Below are 21,009 nucleotides of genomic sequence, written 5' to 3' on the forward strand. Positions count from 1 at the left end.
CTATTTCTTACGCAGCACAGCACTAGACAAGCCAGGCAAGTCTGACAGTCTTCTTAGTAAGCCTTGCTCCAACATGGCTGCCAAGAAATCAGAAGAATGGGAAAGCTCTCCTCATCTGTCAGTCAAGAAGATGGTAACAAGACTAGACAAACCACCTGCAAGTGATTCGGACTGTTTCCAGACACTGAGAGGCTTCTCCTTCTAGCATCTCACGCAGGAGAATGGAAGAGGGAATTCATAATTTGAGCTGCAGAGACAACTCAATGATAAAAGCACTAAATTACAGAGGAACTAATCCAGTGTCCAAAGAAATTCAACGCAGCCTGTCTGCCCTGGTATGTAAGAAGTCTAACACAAGAACTTGAAATACATAACCAAGGATGTTCTCCAAAAAGGCAGTGTCCTACAAATAATTCAGTACCTCTACTGAAGTATTTGTTCAGATACATATTTTAAAAAGCAAAAAAGTAGTCTGGATTTATTTTACAATCTATAAAAGCTATGTGGATTCAAGACTTACATTTTGAATCCTTCATTATTTTGTCAGATATTAAAGGCACATTAAGGATCCTCCTCAATTCATGCTACCAGCTATAAATTCAGGAAACTATTTGGCATCCTCTGAACAGATCCTTACATCTTCAGAGACCAGATCCACAATACGTTATGTTGCACAACAAACAATTGTTGTAATCTTAACTTTGGCACTGGCATCAAAACAACTATTAGCCCTGCAGCATCAAGAAGGGAAGGAAAGAGTTTTAATTCTCCTGTTTCAACAAATCTCAGTAGTGTGACCTCATCTTACCTGGTTACATTGGGCTGATTGGCCAGTTGAAACAAAGCTCTCATGTTTAATCTCCTGGAGAAAGTATTTAGCATGGCAGAAGAACATAAAATTCCCTCCCATAAGTGAAATCTTTAAGATGCAACATCTTAATTTACTCTTTCTGATGTTAAAGACTCAGCATCTACCACTGCTTATTGCTCATCAAGGTGTAATTACAAGGAAATCAGATGACTTTTTGACATTTCATGAAAACAGTTAAGATTATCTTCCTCCTCCTTTAGTCTGACAAAGGGGTTTCAAAAATTCAACAAGGAATTACTGGGGAAGATCCTGTTTTCTCCACCTTGGGATTTTTAAGTGATTGTCTTCATTTTGATAATAAAAGCTTTCGTTTTTCCATATGGATCTTAACAAGGAAGGTAAATTTTGGCCTCGTTTATGTCTATCTTGTTTGTTTCTCACTGTCTTTATAGAAAACAGCCTTTTCTCAGGAAGACACAAGGAAACTTAACCAAACTCGCAATATTTACATTCTATTTTAAGCAAAATAAAACTGAACTTCTCCCTCTTCAAATGACCATGTATCTATCTATATTCCACCTTTTGATCATGCCTCTGCTCTAAACGTAACATCAGACACTACCTGAAATATCTCAGAAAGCAAACCAGCTGTCTTGTTTCCTTCCTTTGAACTGAATGTTATTATTAGTCTTGGTCTTTAAAGAAAGCAAAACTTCAAACTGCTGCAAGAAATTTTATGAACAGTGGGTATCTAAATCCCCTCTTCAGTAAGACCAGAAACTGCATTAATTGTTAGCCCTCCTTGTTGAGAAAAAAAAGGAGAAAAGTCATCTAATATCAGCTACTTAGCAGTTCATTTCCTAATACCACTCGCTGAAGATAGGTGAAGGCTTCCCTATCTCTTCAGTTAGAAGCGCTGACCTCTGAAGTTGAAAAAAGCACTCATTCTTCTATTCCATCCATCTATGAAGGGAGCTACATCGGTGGGAACTTAGACGAAACATGCTGCTGCAGTTAAAACTTTACTACATATACTTCACATTATTCATACTAATATAAATATGAAGAACAGTATGTAGTTGTATATTTTAATATGACTACCAAAATACAGTCCGAGAAACATCATTTTTAATTTGAACCCTGATTTTTTTTAATGTCCCAAGGAAAATACACTATATATTCTTTAATAACATGTTTTCTTTTTGAAAATTCTACTTTTTTTTTCTGCATTAAAGCAAAGCCATCTCTTAAGAGCAACATGGCTTCAATCAGTTACGAGTAGGAGAAAAAGTGGTAGAATAGCAGAGAAAGTAGTTGGTGAGAGAACTGTACAAGCAGCAGGATGGAAAATTTCTCCAATGAAGCATAGAACTAAAATGTTAAAACAAAGACAGGATGGAAATTTATATTATTTTTCTTAATATTTCTCCTAGGAAGAATGGAGAAACAGGCCTAACACTAAGATTGTTAAAGACTACTAAGATTACAGAGACAAGCAGAGTGGAAAAACTCAGTCTTAAGAATCTTTGGATCACACCATGGGAATAACAAGACTTTAAACAAATGAGGTATCAGAACTCCTGTGTCAGTTGCACGTCAGAACGAGACAATGCCACGTTGCCAGTTGTAATAAAATTAACATTCCTGAAACTGAGATACACTGAATGTGGAGCAAGAGCACAGACCAGACGGTTCCAGAGAACTCTGGAAGGAACAAGCAATCTAGAGAAGAGTATCTAGAAGAGAGTAACAACTGTGGTAAATGTTACAGAAAACCTCAGCACCCAGGAACTACTGAGATTTGGAGTTAGAAAAACACTAACTGCAAAAAATGAATGATTGCACCTGGAGAGATAAAGATGACCTCGGCAGCAGAAAATGTACTCACAGCAGACAGAAATGTCTGATATTTTTACAAAACATATTCTTCATAGTATTTTCCCTGAACATAGGAAAGTTTGGAGGGTTTTTAGAAGGCCCAAGGCATATGAATAGAGAACACAAAATATGATTATGGATCACAGTTCTCTTCTGCTTCCTCAATTGTAAGGCACTAATTCAATTCCATAGATTATAATAAATTACAGATCATCAGGTTACAGGAATTTAAACTGGGCATGTGAAAGTAAATCTGTTAAGCTAAAAATGCATAATGAGAATTTCCAAACCAAAGATAAAATCTTAACTAACGTCAAATTTGGTAATTTACATATCATATATAGGAATAGACTTTCTAAAATACAGGAAGCATGAAAATCAACAGGCATATAAAATTGTATTATCATTGTATGCAGACAGCTGGGGACAGACTGAAGTCAACTACAAAGATAGTAGAGAGACTGAAAACATGACAGTGATGTTAACAGATAGTACATGTAGTACCTCAGTGGGGTTTATATACTTTGGTTTGCATATAAAATTATGATGCTTCTTCATGTTAGAAAGGGAAAACAAATTAAAATCCAGCACAAGCCAATGAAATATGCAAAATGTACTCTAACAATGTTATCTATTTGTCAGTGCCATTTAAGAGGACCACATACTTTACATAATCCATAGTCAAGAACAGACAATCTGAAAACTACACAATGGGATTAAATTGACTTATTTGCCAGGTGAGCAAAAGTGCCCACATCTGCTACATCTACATCACTGTACCTGACGGTGCCTAAGTAGTAGAGCTACAAAGTCGAATTTTAAGAGCAGCGCTAGTGGCAACAATGACTTACTTCAGTACTTCTGCTGGAAAGGGACCGCTTAGTTTAAGTCTAAAAATATTCTAGATCACCTTCTCATTTCCCTGTTTCTACCTATGAATTTCTTAGCCGATCATTATTTTTGGAAAGTCATTAAATGCAGACAATTCTGATGTATTTCAGGAGGAAATGGCAGCTCCATGATTCAGTACTGTTCACAACAGCAAGACATCCCCCTTGTGAACAGGCAGAATGGGAGTCCATATTACCAGCACACAACCATTTCCTTCACTGAACTTTACAAATCTGAAAATCCAAAACAAAGCTAACGAACGGAAAATACAAATAGACACATTTTCCACAAAATACTCAAGAGCTATATATGAATACAGGATCTTACACTGCATATGTTGTGCCATAACCCAGTTGTGGAGCAGCCTGTAGTTTTCCACGGACCCCTTTACCATTTCTACCAACAAGTCATAAGCAGCAGCCCTTGAAGAATGTGACTTGCATTTTGGCTGTTGTCTATCTTTCAAACTTGGCAGCAAAAACAGAAGATTGAAGATGTCTCTCAGAAACTCCTGTAAAACAGTTCAATCAGCACATTTAAAAGGTTGAACACATTCTTAAAAGACAATGGTCATGTATTAACTATCTTCCAGAAACTTCTAGACTTTCTAGACCTCTATCGTTTATTTACAGAACTTCTTGACTCGCATATAAGTTTTGAATTATAAAACTCAATAACTTACTTCATACTACACAAAGTGCACTGTAACCATATTATCACCCAAAGGTAAGCAGGTCTATTGAAAAAGAATGACAAATTATGCGTAATTCATTATTGATAATTTAATTTGACAAACCACACGTGTTCCTAGTAACCTGTAAGAACACCTTCTCCTAGTGAAAGACAGCATATCACTGTAGTCACTCTGCTCATCTGAATTTTATGAATCACTAATTAATCTTAAAAAGTGCACTAAATTATGTACTGTGTGTACTGTAAGTGTATTTTTTATTGTTTCATGTTTGGAATATTAACTTGACTATAAAAGGCACTAACCATAGCTGTACCAAGAGAGATTGCCTTTGAGTGACAAATAAGCTTTGTTTTACCTTTACCATCCCAGATTAATACACTAAAACAAGGAGATGGATCTGTCTAAACTTCAGTACCTTCATTCTAGGTAGCCAACTGAATTCAATAAAATTAAATAAGAAGGATAACAACAACAACAACAAAAATTATGTATAGATCTTTAAGAACAGGTGGTCATACTCTTCCACAAGTACAGCATTTTCAAAGAAAGGCTTTCCTCCACCTTTCAGCTATGAAGCAAACACTATTAATTGGTTGTTTAAGTGGTATAATGAGACACAATGAAAGAAAAAGCAGTATTTCAACAGATTTCCTTGAACAACTAGCAATTCACAAGTATACTTTACTAGCCTATGCTTCTCAGCTTCTGCAAAACGTCTGCAATCTTAACAAATTGTATTAAATCATTAAATCATATTAGTAGTTTATCATTTTAGCCTCTTCTCCTACAGAATTTTGACTGCTTTTCCCCCCAAAGTTATGTTCTTGAATTAGTTTGGGGATAAAATTCTTCCCCCATTTGTAAAGCACAGGCTACCAACCAGCTGTTATACTCCATTCTACAATTTCTACAGTGTTATTAAAAAAAATTCAGTTACAGTCAGATAAGAAGCCTTTTAACATTAAAAGGTAGGCTCTGCTGTAAAAGCTAACTAAATTCTAAATATTTCAAAACATGGCCTTCCTCAGAGTACACAGTAAAATCACCATAAAAGCTTTGTTCCGGTGTGCAGAGAAATTCTTAACATGAAATCTTATGGCCAGGGTGTTATGTTTATATCTGAATAATATGGAGAGATCTTCTCCTGGCCAATATAGTTAAAGTTCTTCCAGATTTCTCCACACCTTGGAGAAAGAAAGTGCGTAACACTAAAAATAAATAGATCTGTGTCAGGTGTAGATACCACAGCTCATTGGCAGACCAGCCACATCTACCAAGTGGAGCTTTAGACTTTACTTTCAGCTGTTGCCTAATGTTGTGCTGCAGCCTTTTTCCAAGAGGTATTTTAACATGCCAGCCACCCTAAGGTGTTCCAGACTAGAAAAGCAGTAACTTTGAAGGTCTGGATCTGTCTTCTTCTGATTAACATTCTCAGTCTTGTATTTGTGCTGACTGAATTCTGACACATTGGAGCAGGGATGACAAAGAATGTTACATATTATTTTGCTCAGAGACTGAATGCAAAACGCGAATCTTGTTAAAAATACATATTTTTATCATCAAAGCAGCCTTAAGATATACCTTTCTAGTGAAGATGCGCTAGCTAGTATATGTTAAAAATGTATTTTTTTCTACTTAGTGTAGAATAAGGTAGGCAGTGCTTATCTATAAAATCATCAAAGAAGGCAGAACAAGCACAAATTGTCACAAAATGTGACCTTTAGTTTCAAAATATTTGCTGCACAATAATTTTGTTTAGTCAGTAAGAGAAGGAATCTGCAGGGAAGAAATGGCACAGCAGAGCATCAGAATCCTCTGGACAAGTCTAAACTATCTTCAATATTTGCCAGTGCACTTTCCTGGCTATTTTTTTAGTGACCTTTGCTCAGAGGGAAGCATATAGTTTCACAATCTTGTTCTTTTACATTAAACGCAATACAAACCTCTTCACTAATGCACTTCACAATGTGCACTAAGAGCTCTTAATTGTACACAGAAATAAAACAAATTATACTATCAAATTTCTGGCCTCCCTGTGATACATGGAGCACACTTCAGGATTCTCTACTGTAGCACTCCACTCTACTTAAGCTTTCCTTTTGTTTTCTTCTTATACTCTTCATATATCCAAGCTACACAAATCTGATCTTTGCATACCTCTTCTATTTTAATTTCTACATCATCCTCCCGCATTGCACTCTGTGAATTAAATTCTTGCTGTAATGTAATCAGCAAGCTCTCCATACTTAAAATACACTTATTCCAGGAGAATACATAGTAACAGTCTTTTAAAATGCTGTCAGTGGTGTAACTTTACATTAGGTAGTACATGATGTGGACACTACTAAAACTTTTGGACAGTAAAATTATCTTCAGGGCCATTTTGCCATAAAAGACAAAGAAAACAGACAGGATATATACAACACAACTGGGGGACTATCTTCTTGGTGAAACCTCACTAAATGTCCAAGCATAAGCTCAGTACAGTCTATAGAAAAAAAACATCAGTTTAAGTCAACTTTAACACCAGCTTTTACACCAACCCCCTTTTTTTTTAGGCCCTGAAACACAAGTAGACATTTTTTAGCACCTTCATCTGCTTCACCACTCTCCCATCTTACAGTCACAGGTGTAATGTAAAGTTCTTACAATGGGAATCCGCCACTACATAGAACTCAAAAGTTACTTGTAGATCACAGCTGTCCCAGGATACAGTTAAAAAGCAGCTGCTGTTAATAACTTAAATCAGCCAATGTTGGTCAATACTAAAAATATCTAAAGATAATAAATGAAAACAAATAAAATTCCTAGGATGTAAGGATCCTAAAATTAAACAAAGAAAGGGAAGAGGCTGTCTGTGCTATTTTTTTATAAAGGAATTATATTATATATCATTCTAAGGCTAGAAATACGATAAACTCTCATATATTGAGCCCTGAAATTAAAATGATGGAAAAAAGATGAAATTAAGCAAATATAATAACAAGAGATGATGCTATTTTGATGTCTTTGCAGTCTTTCGGTGTCTTTTTCTTACCTGGCCTTCACGAGAAAATTTAAAGGGTGGTTTGTGCTTAATAACACTTGTTGCAAGGCGAAGTAGTCCTGTAAGTCCATCATCTTCTATATTACCATCTTGATGGTCAAGGATTTCTCTGCTATACATAAATATACACACAAAGGAAACGTTAAAAGTCTGTCCCACTAATAACAAATATAACGCAACTTATAATTTAAATTACTGTTAAAAAAACTTACCTCCGAATGCAGTCAGCAAGATGTCTTGCTAGTGCATCTAAATCAAGCAGTGTTGTCTGATTAAAAATAAAGAAAATGGATTATAAATGGAAAATAATTATGTACATCATAAATTACAATTTACAATCTTAGCCTGAACCTACACGATTACGCTTTTGGATGAATTTTTTTTACTGCACACAGAAAAACAGGGACATCCGTCAATAGGACACTTGCCAGAGTATTTTAATACATTTTATAAATATGATGAAACTGTTTTTTTAAATCAATGTGGTACAGGTCAAATGAAGTAACATTTATTCTTTCAATTCCAGGTGCCACAAATACACTACCTCTACCATACTGAAGAAAAATGGAATAGTAGTATTTTAAACAGAAGTGTTTTAATTGTTATTTCTCACAAGAACACAGAGTTCATCATCCAAAAGTCTCATTAGCATGTCTTGCTTGAGCAACATGCACAAGAAGTAGGCAGAACCTCAGCCTAGCTAGAAGATTCAATTAATAAAACAGAAATGGAAGGAAACTGAGCACCGAGGTAAGAGGCAAGCCCCAAGGGAGCAAAATTTTTGCCTCTACTGGGAACATCCAGAGTCAAGAGAGGACAAGACTTTTCCATTATGGAGAAACTAGGGCTAAGGCTTTAAATTCCTTCCCTTCCCACACTCCTGACACAACACTGAGAATGACTAGAGAGATTGATGTAGGGCCACCAGCCAGTTGCAGAGTTTGCCCAAAAGGTAACTTTATTTTTACCCCCTTAGTCATGTTTCAAAAGCTGTGAAAATTTTTTTTTAACTTGCGCTAACTGGCTGTTCACTGAAACTTCTTCCTCTTTCAGCTTTAGTCAAATACTTCATAACCTTCTCCTTAGATCATATTAAAATTATCAATAGTGAATCTCACAGATAATTACAGTGTTCCCAATGTCTGTTATTTTCACCTAAATTCACCCTCTGTGTTTATTACACCCATTCCATCTTCTTGACACTATAGGTTCAGTATCTGAAGCTTCCTTGGGCCAAGAGCTACTAAATAGGTATCAGAAAGTAGGAAAGCTGGGAGATGGGAAAAATCCAAGAGCTGTTCACAGCAATTCACCATATCTAAAATAAAAATGTCTCATACTGAAGCAAAAGTGATCTGAATACCCAAATCTAAAAAATCAAGCATTCATATGAACGCAATGCAAAACTACCTGACTTGCATCTTTGACATGGATGTTATCAATCAGTTTGCACAGCAGCCAAAAATATTCCTTACAACCAGGTCGCAGCACTGTTTCTTCTTCATAATCCTCTATCTGTGAAAAGAAATTACTTTTGTTCTTCAGTACATCAGACAAAATAAAACCATGTATTAAAAAAGTAGTAAACACTGTAACTGCCACAAGAATATTATTTTCCTCAAGCCTCTATTTAAGATAAGCAGAGTACAAGAACAATGTATTTTACAATTATAACAGCGTGTTCTGTTTTTCTTCTGCAATATTTATTGATTTTCTTGAAAGATTGTCAGGATGATCTGCCAGATCCTTAAAAAAATTTAGAATAGTATTGGCTCCACCCTAACCACGGTAAATTGGAAAAATGTTCAGTATTAGGTAAGACAAAATATGAGAAACTTTGGCTGAATTCAATATTTGTTGTTACAACTGTGATTTGAAACTCTTCTGAAAATGAGTCAAATAATGCAAAATCTTCTGTAGATTGTTTTGATTTAATTTTTTTTAATAAATCAACAGAGTTTAAAACAAAAGCAGGCTTAAATCACTCTCACCTGAAATCAAATGCCACACAGGGTCACATGAATAACTGCCTGACAGACCCAAAATCCTTCATTCAGACCCAGCTACATCTGCTGAAGTCAGCACACCCTTCCTGATGTGCATCGCTAGGTCTACAATCCCTAACTGACTTCAGGCAAAATCATCCAGGTTAGTTCAAAACCTTCTAATTAACTTGCATACATTAACAGGGGGAACTCCTCCTGAAGTAGCTTTGACAGCATCCACAAAATCTATCCTGTTTAGCAAAACTGCGAGGACAATAATACTCCAACAGGAAAACAGCAGCAGTTGACTGGGGAGCAGTCATATTCAGCCACATCAACAGAGGGTACGTGATTGATTTATGAATTTACCTAGATTTAAAAAGGAAATTGAGCCTTACATAGGAAACACAATTATTATTCCCTAACAAGTGTGTTATGTGGAGACTTAAAATTCCAGAACAAGAGCATTTCCCAAATGCTACTTGGCGTTTCACCAAGCACAGGCAAGCTCTAAATTACTGCAGCGTCACAGCTTTTTACTACTTTTGTGAAGTTTCTGTAAACATCTAAACCAAAAGTCCTACTATCTCAGTGTAACAGAAAGAGTATGTCAGATGCAACGATAATACGTGCTATCATTTTTTTCTTTTCATATTAACAAAAGCAATTCTTAATAGATGTTTGAAAAAGACTTGTAATTTCTTAAATTCTTACCCGGATTGGTTTCAGAGCCTGAGCATCAGGGAGAAATTTTAGTAATGTTGATGCAGCCAGCAGCAGAAAGGATCGATTAATTGAGTCTCCCCCCTCCAGGCCAGAGAGAGATAACTTGTATAAACCATTGCAAGACTCATGGCGAACAGCAGTCTATGAAAAATAAAATAATTATATGATTACACACACCATGTGGAACATGTCTTTCTTTTGTTCACTTTCCTTTCCTATGTGCATAATTAAAGTTTCTCTCACAATACTTACCAGGTTAACAAGGTAGAATACATCTTTCTAAAAGCACATATTACAAATAACACACATTTACATCACTTAATGGAAAAATGCAAAAGATATTGTTCTAGCAAAAATGTTGATTTTTCTGTGCCCCTTGTAACATATTTTCTACAGTAAAGATTACAGCTAAAATGGAAAATATCACATCTGGCCAAATTACGGAAATCTACATGACGATGGAACCTACGCTTACTCATTCGTAACTATATGGTTAATTTGTTTAATTTCACTAGAAGCCTTATTTTCTTCTTTCTTTTATTTATTTCTTAAGAAAAATATCCACAGACTATTCTCTACTCCAGCTTTGGAAGTTTGCACTCTCTTTTTTCCAGGGTTTTTAAATGGAGTCAGCATGTCAACTTTTCCTGTAGTTGAGTAACAAAGCAACATTATAATAACTATCACATCATATCCATATTGCACTTTTAAGCAAACGCTAGTAAATATAAAAATTTTCCATTACACTTATTTTTATGCAATTTTCCATTTTTTTCTTACATTAGAAAAAAATTACTTAAAGCTAAGCAAAGATTTGGTAATGATGAGCATTTTTATATCAAATCTCATTACCTAATTTTGTGACAAAAGTATAGCTGAAAAAGCATACTTAATTCACATAAGAGGGCATCACCCAGAAATTGCAACAAATTACAGTGAAAACACTGCCTTCAAACAGAAGCCAAGAACAAAGACAAGAGTTTATAAACTAGTTTGCAGTCAACCACAAATGTGCCATCTTACATCGTATTTTAACTATAAATGATTATTTCTTTAATGGCATTGCAAGTAACTGAGTCAGATCCTGCCTACTTCTAGCAGGAAACAACACGTTTTTAATGTAATGGTAACTTGAAAGCAAAGTTAATCTTGTTCCGTATCATGCACTAATTAGCAATGCCTCTCCTTGAACATACCTCTGGAATAAGAAGGGTAAGTTTCTTTAGCCAGTCTTGCAAGTGATCACTGTCTGCCAGACTGGATTTCACCAAGGAGCAGCAGTGAGCCCAACTCACCAGGAGCCACATTGAATAATGAGTGACTGAAAGAAAATTAGGTAAGACTAAATCCCGCTGTAACTAACAGAACAGGCTTTTTAGGTTGAAGAGTTTCATAGTTCCAGCACATACAACATTTACTTCAGTCATACCAGCATACAAGACTAACTCCTTACCGGCACATAAGATATGACCTAAACTCCCAATTTTACCCAGATGCTCACCAAATACTGACTGCTGTACTGCTGAAGACAATTAAATTTGATTACTCTTAAGTATGACCAGTCTGGGGCACAATCCTTGCCTGTATCGTTATTTCTTAAGCAGTGAGATCGTACTTGGCTAATGAGTTGTATCGCGTCTTAACATGAACACTTCCCTGGACTAACTAGCATTTCAGTTCCTTTCTTCCTTATAGCTAAAAGCATGACTTTGGTAGGTGATACAAGGCGTTGGCTGAGAATTCGAGTTCACAGACATCAACATCCATAAGGCAGAACAAAGTGGAAAAACCGAAGACAACGTATAAGCCTAGGAGCACATGCCTATACTCGTGCATGCCTACGCTGTACTTTCGACAACTATTTTCATACAGACCTAATCTGACATAGGTCATTTAGACCTTTTATAAGAATCCTCCACAAGAGGGATAGATGAGCTTCAAGAAGTTTTCACTACAATTAGTTCATAGCATGTAACTATTTTGCAGCACTAACCTTCATGTCTTGATCTGTGATCAGACTGAGCTTTCAACACCCTGAACAGGAAGAAGATAAAGCCGTTTGAACTTTATCACAGAACATAACAGATTATGACATAGAAATACAAGTACACAGAAGTAACAACATAGTTACTCATAAGTATTCATTAAGAAAATTAAAATGTTAATCTTAAAAGGATTAACTGCCTGTAGTATTCAAAATTAGTGACAATAATAAACTATGAAAACCTTCAAGTCCGTCCCTTAAAGTTCTACTGACTACAAGACAAAAAGGTCAAGGAAAAAAACCCCACAGCTTATTTTATCAAAAAAAGAGAAAATGTAAAATGGAATGAAGAACTGACCCATACAGAAGAAAGCTAGTATTCTTCATAAAGAACCACACTTTGAACAAACATTTGCAAACTTTAGACAAATTTTAAATGTTTGTATTTATTTGCTTACATTATTATAAATCGCAAGAAAATATTAGGAAATAAAAAGCATACTGTACATATTTGAAATTATTCCTGCAACTGAACTAGAGGTTAAAGTTAGGCACATGAGCAAACCTGACTGGAAATGGTCTGAATGTCATTAACAATCTGTTAAAAATATGGTAAAACACATTATCCATTGCTTAGAATCAAGTAAGTCTACAACACCAAATGTATCAAAAAAAACTGACCTCCCCACCATCAGCCTCACTGTGTCGATGCAGTCTTACACAGAATTGCTTTTCTCAGAACAAAAGGCAAAAAGGAGAGCAATCTCTATTTCCAAGGGTAAAATTCTGCCTTTGATAGGTACATGCACACTCACTAATACAATCAGAGTAATTTCAGCAGTAATAAGTTAATGTTATGAGCATGGGAAAAATAAGTCAAAACTGGCAAACAACGAAGCACTTAGAGGGGAATTTAATTTAATTTCTTCTTTACACTGCCTTGAACTTGAGAATGCTAATTGCTACAGAGAGAAAAAAGCAATAGTTTTGGATGGGAATTTATGAGAGCATACCATACAGTTTGCTGCTCTGTCTCTTATATCCTGACCAGTGAGAGTTCTCGCCACTCTCATCTCTCTCACTCCTCCTGTAAGAGTAGGATAACTACCAGAAAGGTGACTAAGAAAAGCAAGTCTAATGCCTATAGACTTAAATTTCTGACATCGGTGTTAACAGGGACAACAATTGAATGAACTATTTACTTTATTTAAAGCAGCAATGAAATGTTCACACTTGATTAGCTTTATTACAAAAATAAAAAGATTGTACCTAGGTGCCAAGTTGTCATATGTATAAGCAACTGACATAAGTCGTTGAATCAAACTGGTTCCCTGGACAAGTACAAGAAACACCTTTAAAAATTGAAGTCAAAAGAAAAGAAACAGTTAATATAACAACAAGCTTTTTGATCTGTTTTTAAATTATACATACTGTATGAATCTAAAACAAACCTACCTGTGTAGAAGGAGGAAGAGCAGAAGATAAATCATAACATCTCCACAGTTAAAGCTTATATTTTTTTTAATTAAAGCAGCTCTAAAATCCTGTGTTTTACTAAGTCTAGATGGTAAAATTCATTCTATTTCTCTAAGAAAGACACTTCAACAGAATAGAAAAATCAACCACTTATTCAATCCTTTTTGTAAAAACAGTATTTTTTTAAAAAGCACAGACTAATCACTTTCTTTTAAAAATCATATGCATGAGGAGGCAGGGCTGAGGATGAGGTTGGATATGGAAATTTTGCCTGTCTCTGAAATCAACACATTTTATTGATTTTGCATTCAATTTCATTATTCGTTTTTAAGAGAATCTGAAAGGCTACCCAAAATTTTCTAATCAACGTCTGAAGAAAGTACTGTAAAATATTTAGATAGCAAATCCACTTCAATAAAAAATACTCATCAAATGACAATTAAAAATTTAAAATCAGTTATAGAAACTGGTAGCAGCATTTACACACAGCCAATGCTAACAAATGTAATACATTTGATAATTTCCCTGTATCGTAGCAGTTATGGCATTTTAGGGACCTTTTTTGTCAAAAATACATAATACTTCTAGAATAGTTACGGTCTTTCCACGTATAACAATGACAGATGGGATGTTCAGCTCTGGCACACAGCTCATATTGACACTTTCGGGCAATCACGGCTAGTCCCACGCCCAAGAGCAATCGATTTACAGTGAAGGTATCTCTGCTGCCAAAGTACTACACTTCCTCGGTCTACACTAGGAAATTAGCGTGCAGGAACAGGGTAGGACGGTTTACAGGTTTTGGTGAGTTTACTGTGCACTCACTCAGACATCCTTAACAGATTAAGTTATTTTAATGCTTACTGAAGGATTTAATGAGAATGGGGACAGCCCATATAACAGGTTGCTGGAGTAATTAACTTGGAAAGCAAATTCCAAAAACTAGGGATAAAGCACTGAAATTCTGAACTCCCAATTCAGGTGCTCACCAATCACCAAAAAAACTTTTAAAATTGTCAGGTTTAAAGCAATAGAAATACTTCTTAAAGGAGAATCACATGTAGGATATAGATTAATACTAGTAACTTTTTCACTACATTATTCTATTACCTAAATAAATGCTTCACGCAACAAAAGAGCCATTCTTCTAAAGCTCACAAAATGGGCACGCTGTTTATCTCTTACCTCTGTCAGACGAGGTATATGAAGGCCTTTCACATGGTCACTTGCAGTCTTCCTTGATTTGCCTGGCCATGTTCTTTTTCTGTGACTCTCAGCTACACCAGACCAGGCAAAGACATCATGGTAAGCTAAATCCAGATCTGAAGGATCAACCGCAAACTGGCATATCAGCTTCAGCAAGCAAGCAAGACAGTCGAGCTGCCACTATGAATAAGAGGAAAATTAAATGTTATTTTTTCAGGGATTTATTTCACAAGTAAGTCTACGTCTACTACAGAGTTCGAAATGAAAAGCCTAAGTAAGGTATAAAGGATGAACAGCTATAACAAACTGGTAAAACCTCTTATGACCAGATACTAAAGAGAAAGGGTATTAAAAAAAATTATAAGGTTCCCGTAACGAACACATTTTCATGATCTAGTCCTATTAACAGGTGTACTCAAGACATTCCACTAATCACTGCATGAGATAGCACAGAGGAAATAGGACAGGAGTTGAAGTCAAAGGTTAAGAGCCCTTCCGGCATTGTATCTGAGTATAGCACAGGGAGTAAAGTATGGTACGCAGACGTGCTTTCGATCTGAACATACTAAACCATGCAGAGACAATAGATACTAGTTTAAAACCAACATATTGTTACATCTCTTGTTGGATGAAAACCAGTGATTCATTTGGTAACTCCTGAGATCGATTTTCATGGATTTCCAGCTGTGTGGCTATGACCAAACACAGCACCTGCTCCGCTTCATCAGGTGCATTACGACAATAAAATTAACCAAAACAGAGTAGCATGTCACAGTAGCACATGAAGCAGGCCAGACATCCAGCACCCACACATGCACAAATCGGCACTCTCTTCTATTTTCTTAATTACTATATTTACTATATCTGTTACTATTTTCACATTGTTGTGCATACTTGCTAGGCAGACGAAAAAAGGTGATCATATGAACTTTTGTTTATCTACTGAACGGAGAGAATGACGTTCTGTAGCTAATACTGAAATAATTTTAGAACACATATATAAAATCAGTTAAAAACTACCACATTTTTAATAAAAACTACACCTGCCTTCTTTTTAGCATTTCAGTAACTGTCATTAGTTTTATACATGCATGTGTATGCTTGTACATTTACATTTTTATGTACCTACGACTATTTCAATTTTTTAATAAACCGCCATAGAACTGAAAATAAAAGAGAAAAATTAAGTTTAATAAAAAAGTTTTCATTATGATATGAATTTAGATCATACTAATAACAGAATAAAAATGAAAATGACATTCTATAAAGATGACTAATAATAATGTTCATTATTGAAAAGTGTCTTTATTAACACCACAGCCACAACGCCACCAGCGCCAACAATGGTATTTCTTCATCTCTTCAGAGGAAAAGATAATTAAGAGAGTACTGCTTTTAAAACAGACTATAATAAAATTTTCCAAACAATGACCTTCCCTAAAGGAAGCAGAAAATAAGGAAAAAATAAAGTACTCCCTTGCTGACTGGCAAATTTTTACTTTTTTGGAGAGGTATGATGTGCATTAGTATTATCAATGCAATTGCAATCATTGCTAAGGACGAAAGCCATTTTTTTTCTCCAAGATGTTCTTCAAAGATGTTACAATTTTGTTTTCTACAAACATGTTCGTAGCATTTTTTTGTAATGTGTTCTAGGACTTTTTTTGAGACTGGTCAAAAGAATTAAACCAAAAATTTATGGAAAAATACAAACAGCAGGTTTAAAATATAAAAAAGCAGAAGTACGATGATTTTTTTTTTTTTAGAAAGAAAATTAAATTCTTCCAGGAATGTGAAATACTCAAGAAAATGGTGCTACTGCATAGACTCTGGTGGTTTCAATTATGGTTATTTCACTTCCTACAAAAAAGTAACATTACATAATAAAGGCCAAAAGTGACAAATGACAGCTAAGTTATTCTGGAGAAAAAGAGTGAATGAACACCTACCACAGTCCATGATTCCTGTTCTTTAGGCTCTAAGATTCCAGAATTGAAAATTTCTAGTAACTGTTGAAGCCCTCCAGCAGCAACAAACTGTAAATATATTATGGAGTCAATGTGAAAAAATGCAGATACAGAAATATCACTTAGTTCAGTTAGATACCAAGCTAAGTTTCATAAATAAATAAAAAATAATCCAATAAACTATTCAGTGGGATATTTTATGATAAACAAAAGAAATAGTGGTACACGTCTATGACAAATCTACACGTCTGATAACAAAGAAAAACTTTAAAATGTTATACTTGGATTTGATATCAAAAACTCTAATACAGAGAATGTTTTAAATGGGTTTTCATTCTATACCTTCTTTCAAAAACTACATTAGGTATCACAGACTTTTACTGCAGGAAAAAAAAATCAAACCTTGCAGCTCCATGTGTTTTTACTGTTTTCTATTTGATCTTCACTTGAATCATCTGAGTCTGGGTAAAGATCGCTGTAACTTCCCTAGAGACAAACAATAACAATCAATTGTAAAATAGTTAAAGAATTAAAACACTATAAAATAACTCATCAATGTATACTCTGGTTCAGAGCAAAAAAAAATATACTCTGCAAGAAGCTCTATTACCGTAGATTCACGTCTTATTCTCCTGTTAGGCTTTCCCAAAGCTTCAATAATTTCCAGGGCGTACAAAAGTTTATGGGCACTTTTTATTCGCAGAAGATCCTTCCAGCTAAAGCCATCATTACCCTTAAAAGATAAAAAAGACAGAAAATTAGCATAATTATACATAACGCTGATATATGTAAAAAACACAAGGAAAGGCTATGGATAAATATGATATGGATAAATAATTTGGCTTTGAATTTCATCTATTATTTGGAATTAGACAATTTCAAGCTTATTTCTACACATGATAAACAATTTCAATCATAAGCATGGAACAACGAAATTTGACTAAACCTCCAACACTATTACAGCTAAAGTACACACAGTTGTAAAGTAGAGGAAGGCAAATATTATAAATTGTAACTTCCACCAAGATTTTGATGCATGTGTCCATGAAGAATTTTAATATCTAAAAGCTGTTAAAATGTAATTTCAATGACTGTAGAAGAGGCCTTCTATGACAAGGTGACCTGCTTGACAGATGAGAGAAAGGCTGTGGATGTAGTGTACCTGGACTTTAATAAAGCCATTAACACCATATCTCACAGTGTTCTACTTGAGAAACTGGCTACCACTGGCCTGGGCAGACGCACCCTCAGCTGGGCTAAAAACTGGCCGGGCCCAAAGAGTGGTGGTGGCTGGTCACAAGTGGTGTCCCCCAGGGCTCAGTGCTGGGTCCAGTCCTGTTCAGTATCTTTATTAACAACTTGAATGAGGGGACTGAGCACGCCCTTGGCAAGTCTGTGGACAATGTTTGCCAACAGGATGAGGTTTAACAAGGCCAAGTGCAGAGTCTTGCAGTTGGGATGCAAAAGCCCATGCAGCACTACAGGCTTGGGGAAGAGTAGCTGGAAAACTGTCTGGCAGAAAAAGACCTGGGGGTGTTGGTCAACACCAACTGATCATGAGCCAGCAGTGTGGCCAGTGGGCCAAGAAGGCCAACAGCATCTTGGTTTGTATCAGAAACAGTGTGGCCAGCAGGACCTGGGAAGTGATTCTGCCCTGGTACCCAGCACTGGTTAGGCCGCATCTGGAATACCGTGTTCAGTTTTGAGCCCCTCACTTCAAGAAAGACATTGAGGCTCTGGAGCGTGTCCAGAGAAAAGCGATGAAGCTGGTGAAGAAGCTGGAGAAGAAGTCTTATGAGGAGCAGCTGACAGACCTGGGGTTGTTTAGCCTGGAGAAGAGGAGGCTGAGGGGAGACCTTATCACTCTCTACATCTAAAAAGAGGTTGCAGAGAGGTGGCTGTTGGTCTCTTCTCCCAAATGATAGGTGATACGACAAGAAAAAATGGCCTCAAGTTGCATCAGGGGAAGTTTAGATTGGACATGAGGAAAAATTTCTTCACAGAAAGGGTTATCAGGCAGTGGCAGAGGCTGCCCAGGGAGCTGGTTGACTCACCATCCCTGGAGGTGTTCTAAAGATGGGTAGATGAGGTGCTTAAGGATATGATTTAGTAGTGTACAGGTATGACTGGAGTGGATGATATTAAAGGTCTTTTCCAACCTAATGATTCTATAAAAATTTCTATCTCCAGGGCAAGAAAACAACTAGGTAAGTACCCAGGTTTAGAGCTTACAGAAATGAGAGTAGAAAGGGATTACTATCACACCAGTCATAATGTTAAAGCAAGGCTGCAGATGAAGATATTGCTGTTTCAATTCAAGCCAAAAGACTCTGACAATTAGTATTGACTATTCTTTTCATTTATTAAATAATGTTTAAAAAAAAAAACACAAAAAAACCCTGCGGGAACTAAGCTGACACCTCAGTTCAGTATAATTTCATAGGAGTTATTAGATTTGCCTATTAGGTCTACTTGTGTCTCAACATACTTCAACATACTTAACATTTAACGTTCCTATTCAACTCAAATTCAACTAAAATACTAGACACTAAAACAATCATGTATAATAAGGATAAAAATGTAAATCAAGCATTCTTTTTTTACCTGCTCATCTGAAATATTCTGGAATGCCTGCAACATATTAGGGCACGTTGGCAGAAGCATCAACAGTTCCCAGACACGCCTGGATAAGTTTTCTGCATGGAGATGGAGTTCTTCACACCTTGCACTCTGACAAACCATAGAACAACCATTCTTATTGTGAATTTTGGTGCGAAAATAAGATTTCAAAGTCCAAAACTGTGTTTCTTCTTAATTCAGAAGCTGCTTCCTATCTAATGTAAATCCATAAATTCAACATGACAGCTGAAGTCTCACTGAACACGGCAAAGAACTAAGTTCCATTATCTTTACAGTGTATCACGTATTTTGAAATATTTGAGTGTAAATAAAACTTAAAAATAAACTCCTAGTTTGAAGATTCTAGTGGTTATTTAATTTCCCACAAGCTAATGATAACACACAAGACACAAAACTTGAGGTTTTGCAATAAAACCTTTGCAAACATTTCTTCAATCCAATTCCCAGTATTAGTCATCTATTTAAATAGTCAGTATTCTTTATTAAGGATTACTTCTTCAGTTTCTACAATATTCAGAACTTTTGAAGTGGATCAGAACAAGGTTGTTAAGAAAATCGGAAAAATTGTAATAATGATTATACTGTACATGAAATGAGAATATACAGACAATAAACATATCCAGCAATTGGAAAGAGCACACTAGAAATGGGATAGATAGGAAAAATAGATCCAATTAAATAAGATTTAAATGTAATTAATCTAATAAAATTACTCTAAATTACCTCACTGTCTTCCATCGCCACTTCTCCAGAAGGAGGCTTAAAAGAGGCAAGCATCTCTAACAAATCAAAAAGGGTGGTAAGATGAGGTTCTTGCAAGAGTAAAAGCATTGGAATGTTGTCCTTCTGAGGAGGAGGTAGACAAGATGCTGGAAGCTGAACACCTTCGCCTTTACGTTCTCTCCTTGGTGCGCCCAGGGATACAAACACCATCTAGAAAAAGAGCGAAACAAAGAGGAGACCATTTTGAAAATGTGTATGCCAAAGCCATGGAATGTCTTCAACAGGATCAGAATTAAGAACATAAAGATACATAAATATCTTTGTTATAAAATCTTTACTGAGCAACAGTTTGAGCAACCACCACAATTAAAGCTTGGGTTTGCTTTCATTTAAGGTGTTCATGGTGCAGTTGCATACACCTGCTGCCAGAGCAGACAGTCCTGTTTCCTTGTCCCTCATCCTTTACTTTGCAATTCAGGCTGGGGAGACTCTAGTACTCGTCCAACTTCTCAGTACATTAATGAAAAGGCACAAAAATGAGATCAGTTTGCTCTAAGGACCAGAGGAATGAGTGTGAGGGCATAGCAAACAGCAGTGCGGTTGGAAAAGCAGATATTTTTTATACTGGCATAACCACCTTTCGGAAAGCCATTCACAGATGAACTGTTCCTGCTGACCAGTTATCACCTCCATATATTGATCACCCCCAGTTATTCAAACTGAACGTTACTCCTCATCCAAGTTCTGCAAGCATAAGGATAGATCTGATTGCACTACAGTTCAATTCTGTAAAACGATCCACATAAAGAAGAAAAAAAATGTTTTAAAATCTGGTTTTGTCTTTGAATTAACTCAAGTCATTCAGCAAAATGAACCAACAAACAATCGAAGACATAGTCCAACAGATCATCCAATTTGAACTGCAAGAGCCAAGACAGACCAACTGCTACAACTGCTAAGAGCCAGCAAGGGCACAGGTAAG

At 35.9% G+C, this 21,009-nt stretch overlaps 1 protein-coding gene across 8 annotated transcripts in view; it reads right to left on the reverse strand.

The window, feature by feature from the left end:
- Positions 1-21,009, reverse strand: part of USP34 (ubiquitin specific peptidase 34) — a 138,354-nt gene that overhangs the window by 41,063 nt on the left and 76,282 nt on the right. For 7 of the 8 annotated variants that reach the window (XM_054060865.1, XM_054060870.1, XM_054060867.1 and 4 more), the window contains 14 exons: positions 20,028-20,237; positions 19,269-19,394; positions 17,275-17,397; positions 17,067-17,150; positions 16,647-16,733; positions 14,677-14,877; positions 13,285-13,367; positions 12,025-12,065; positions 11,228-11,352; positions 10,020-10,172; positions 8,731-8,835; positions 7,533-7,588; positions 7,312-7,432; positions 3,908-4,091 (listed from right to left, as the gene is read on the reverse strand). In XM_054060865.1, coding sequence (XP_053916840.1) covers positions 3,908-4,091; positions 7,312-7,432; positions 7,533-7,588; positions 8,731-8,835; positions 10,020-10,172; positions 11,228-11,352; positions 12,025-12,065; positions 13,285-13,367; positions 14,677-14,877; positions 16,647-16,733; positions 17,067-17,150; positions 17,275-17,397; positions 19,269-19,394; positions 20,028-20,237 — 1,699 coding nt within the window. The remainder of the gene's footprint in view (positions 1-3,907; positions 4,092-7,311; positions 7,433-7,532; positions 7,589-8,730; positions 8,836-10,019; positions 10,173-11,227; positions 11,353-12,024; positions 12,066-13,284; positions 13,368-14,676; positions 14,878-16,646; positions 16,734-17,066; positions 17,151-17,274; positions 17,398-19,268; positions 19,395-20,027; positions 20,238-21,009) is intronic. The other variant, XM_054060864.1, reaches the window with a different exon arrangement.

This window comes from Cuculus canorus, chromosome 3, assembly GCF_017976375.1.
Source record: "Cuculus canorus isolate bCucCan1 chromosome 3, bCucCan1.pri, whole genome shotgun sequence".
Classification (NCBI taxonomy): domain Eukaryota; kingdom Metazoa; phylum Chordata; class Aves; order Cuculiformes; family Cuculidae; genus Cuculus; species Cuculus canorus.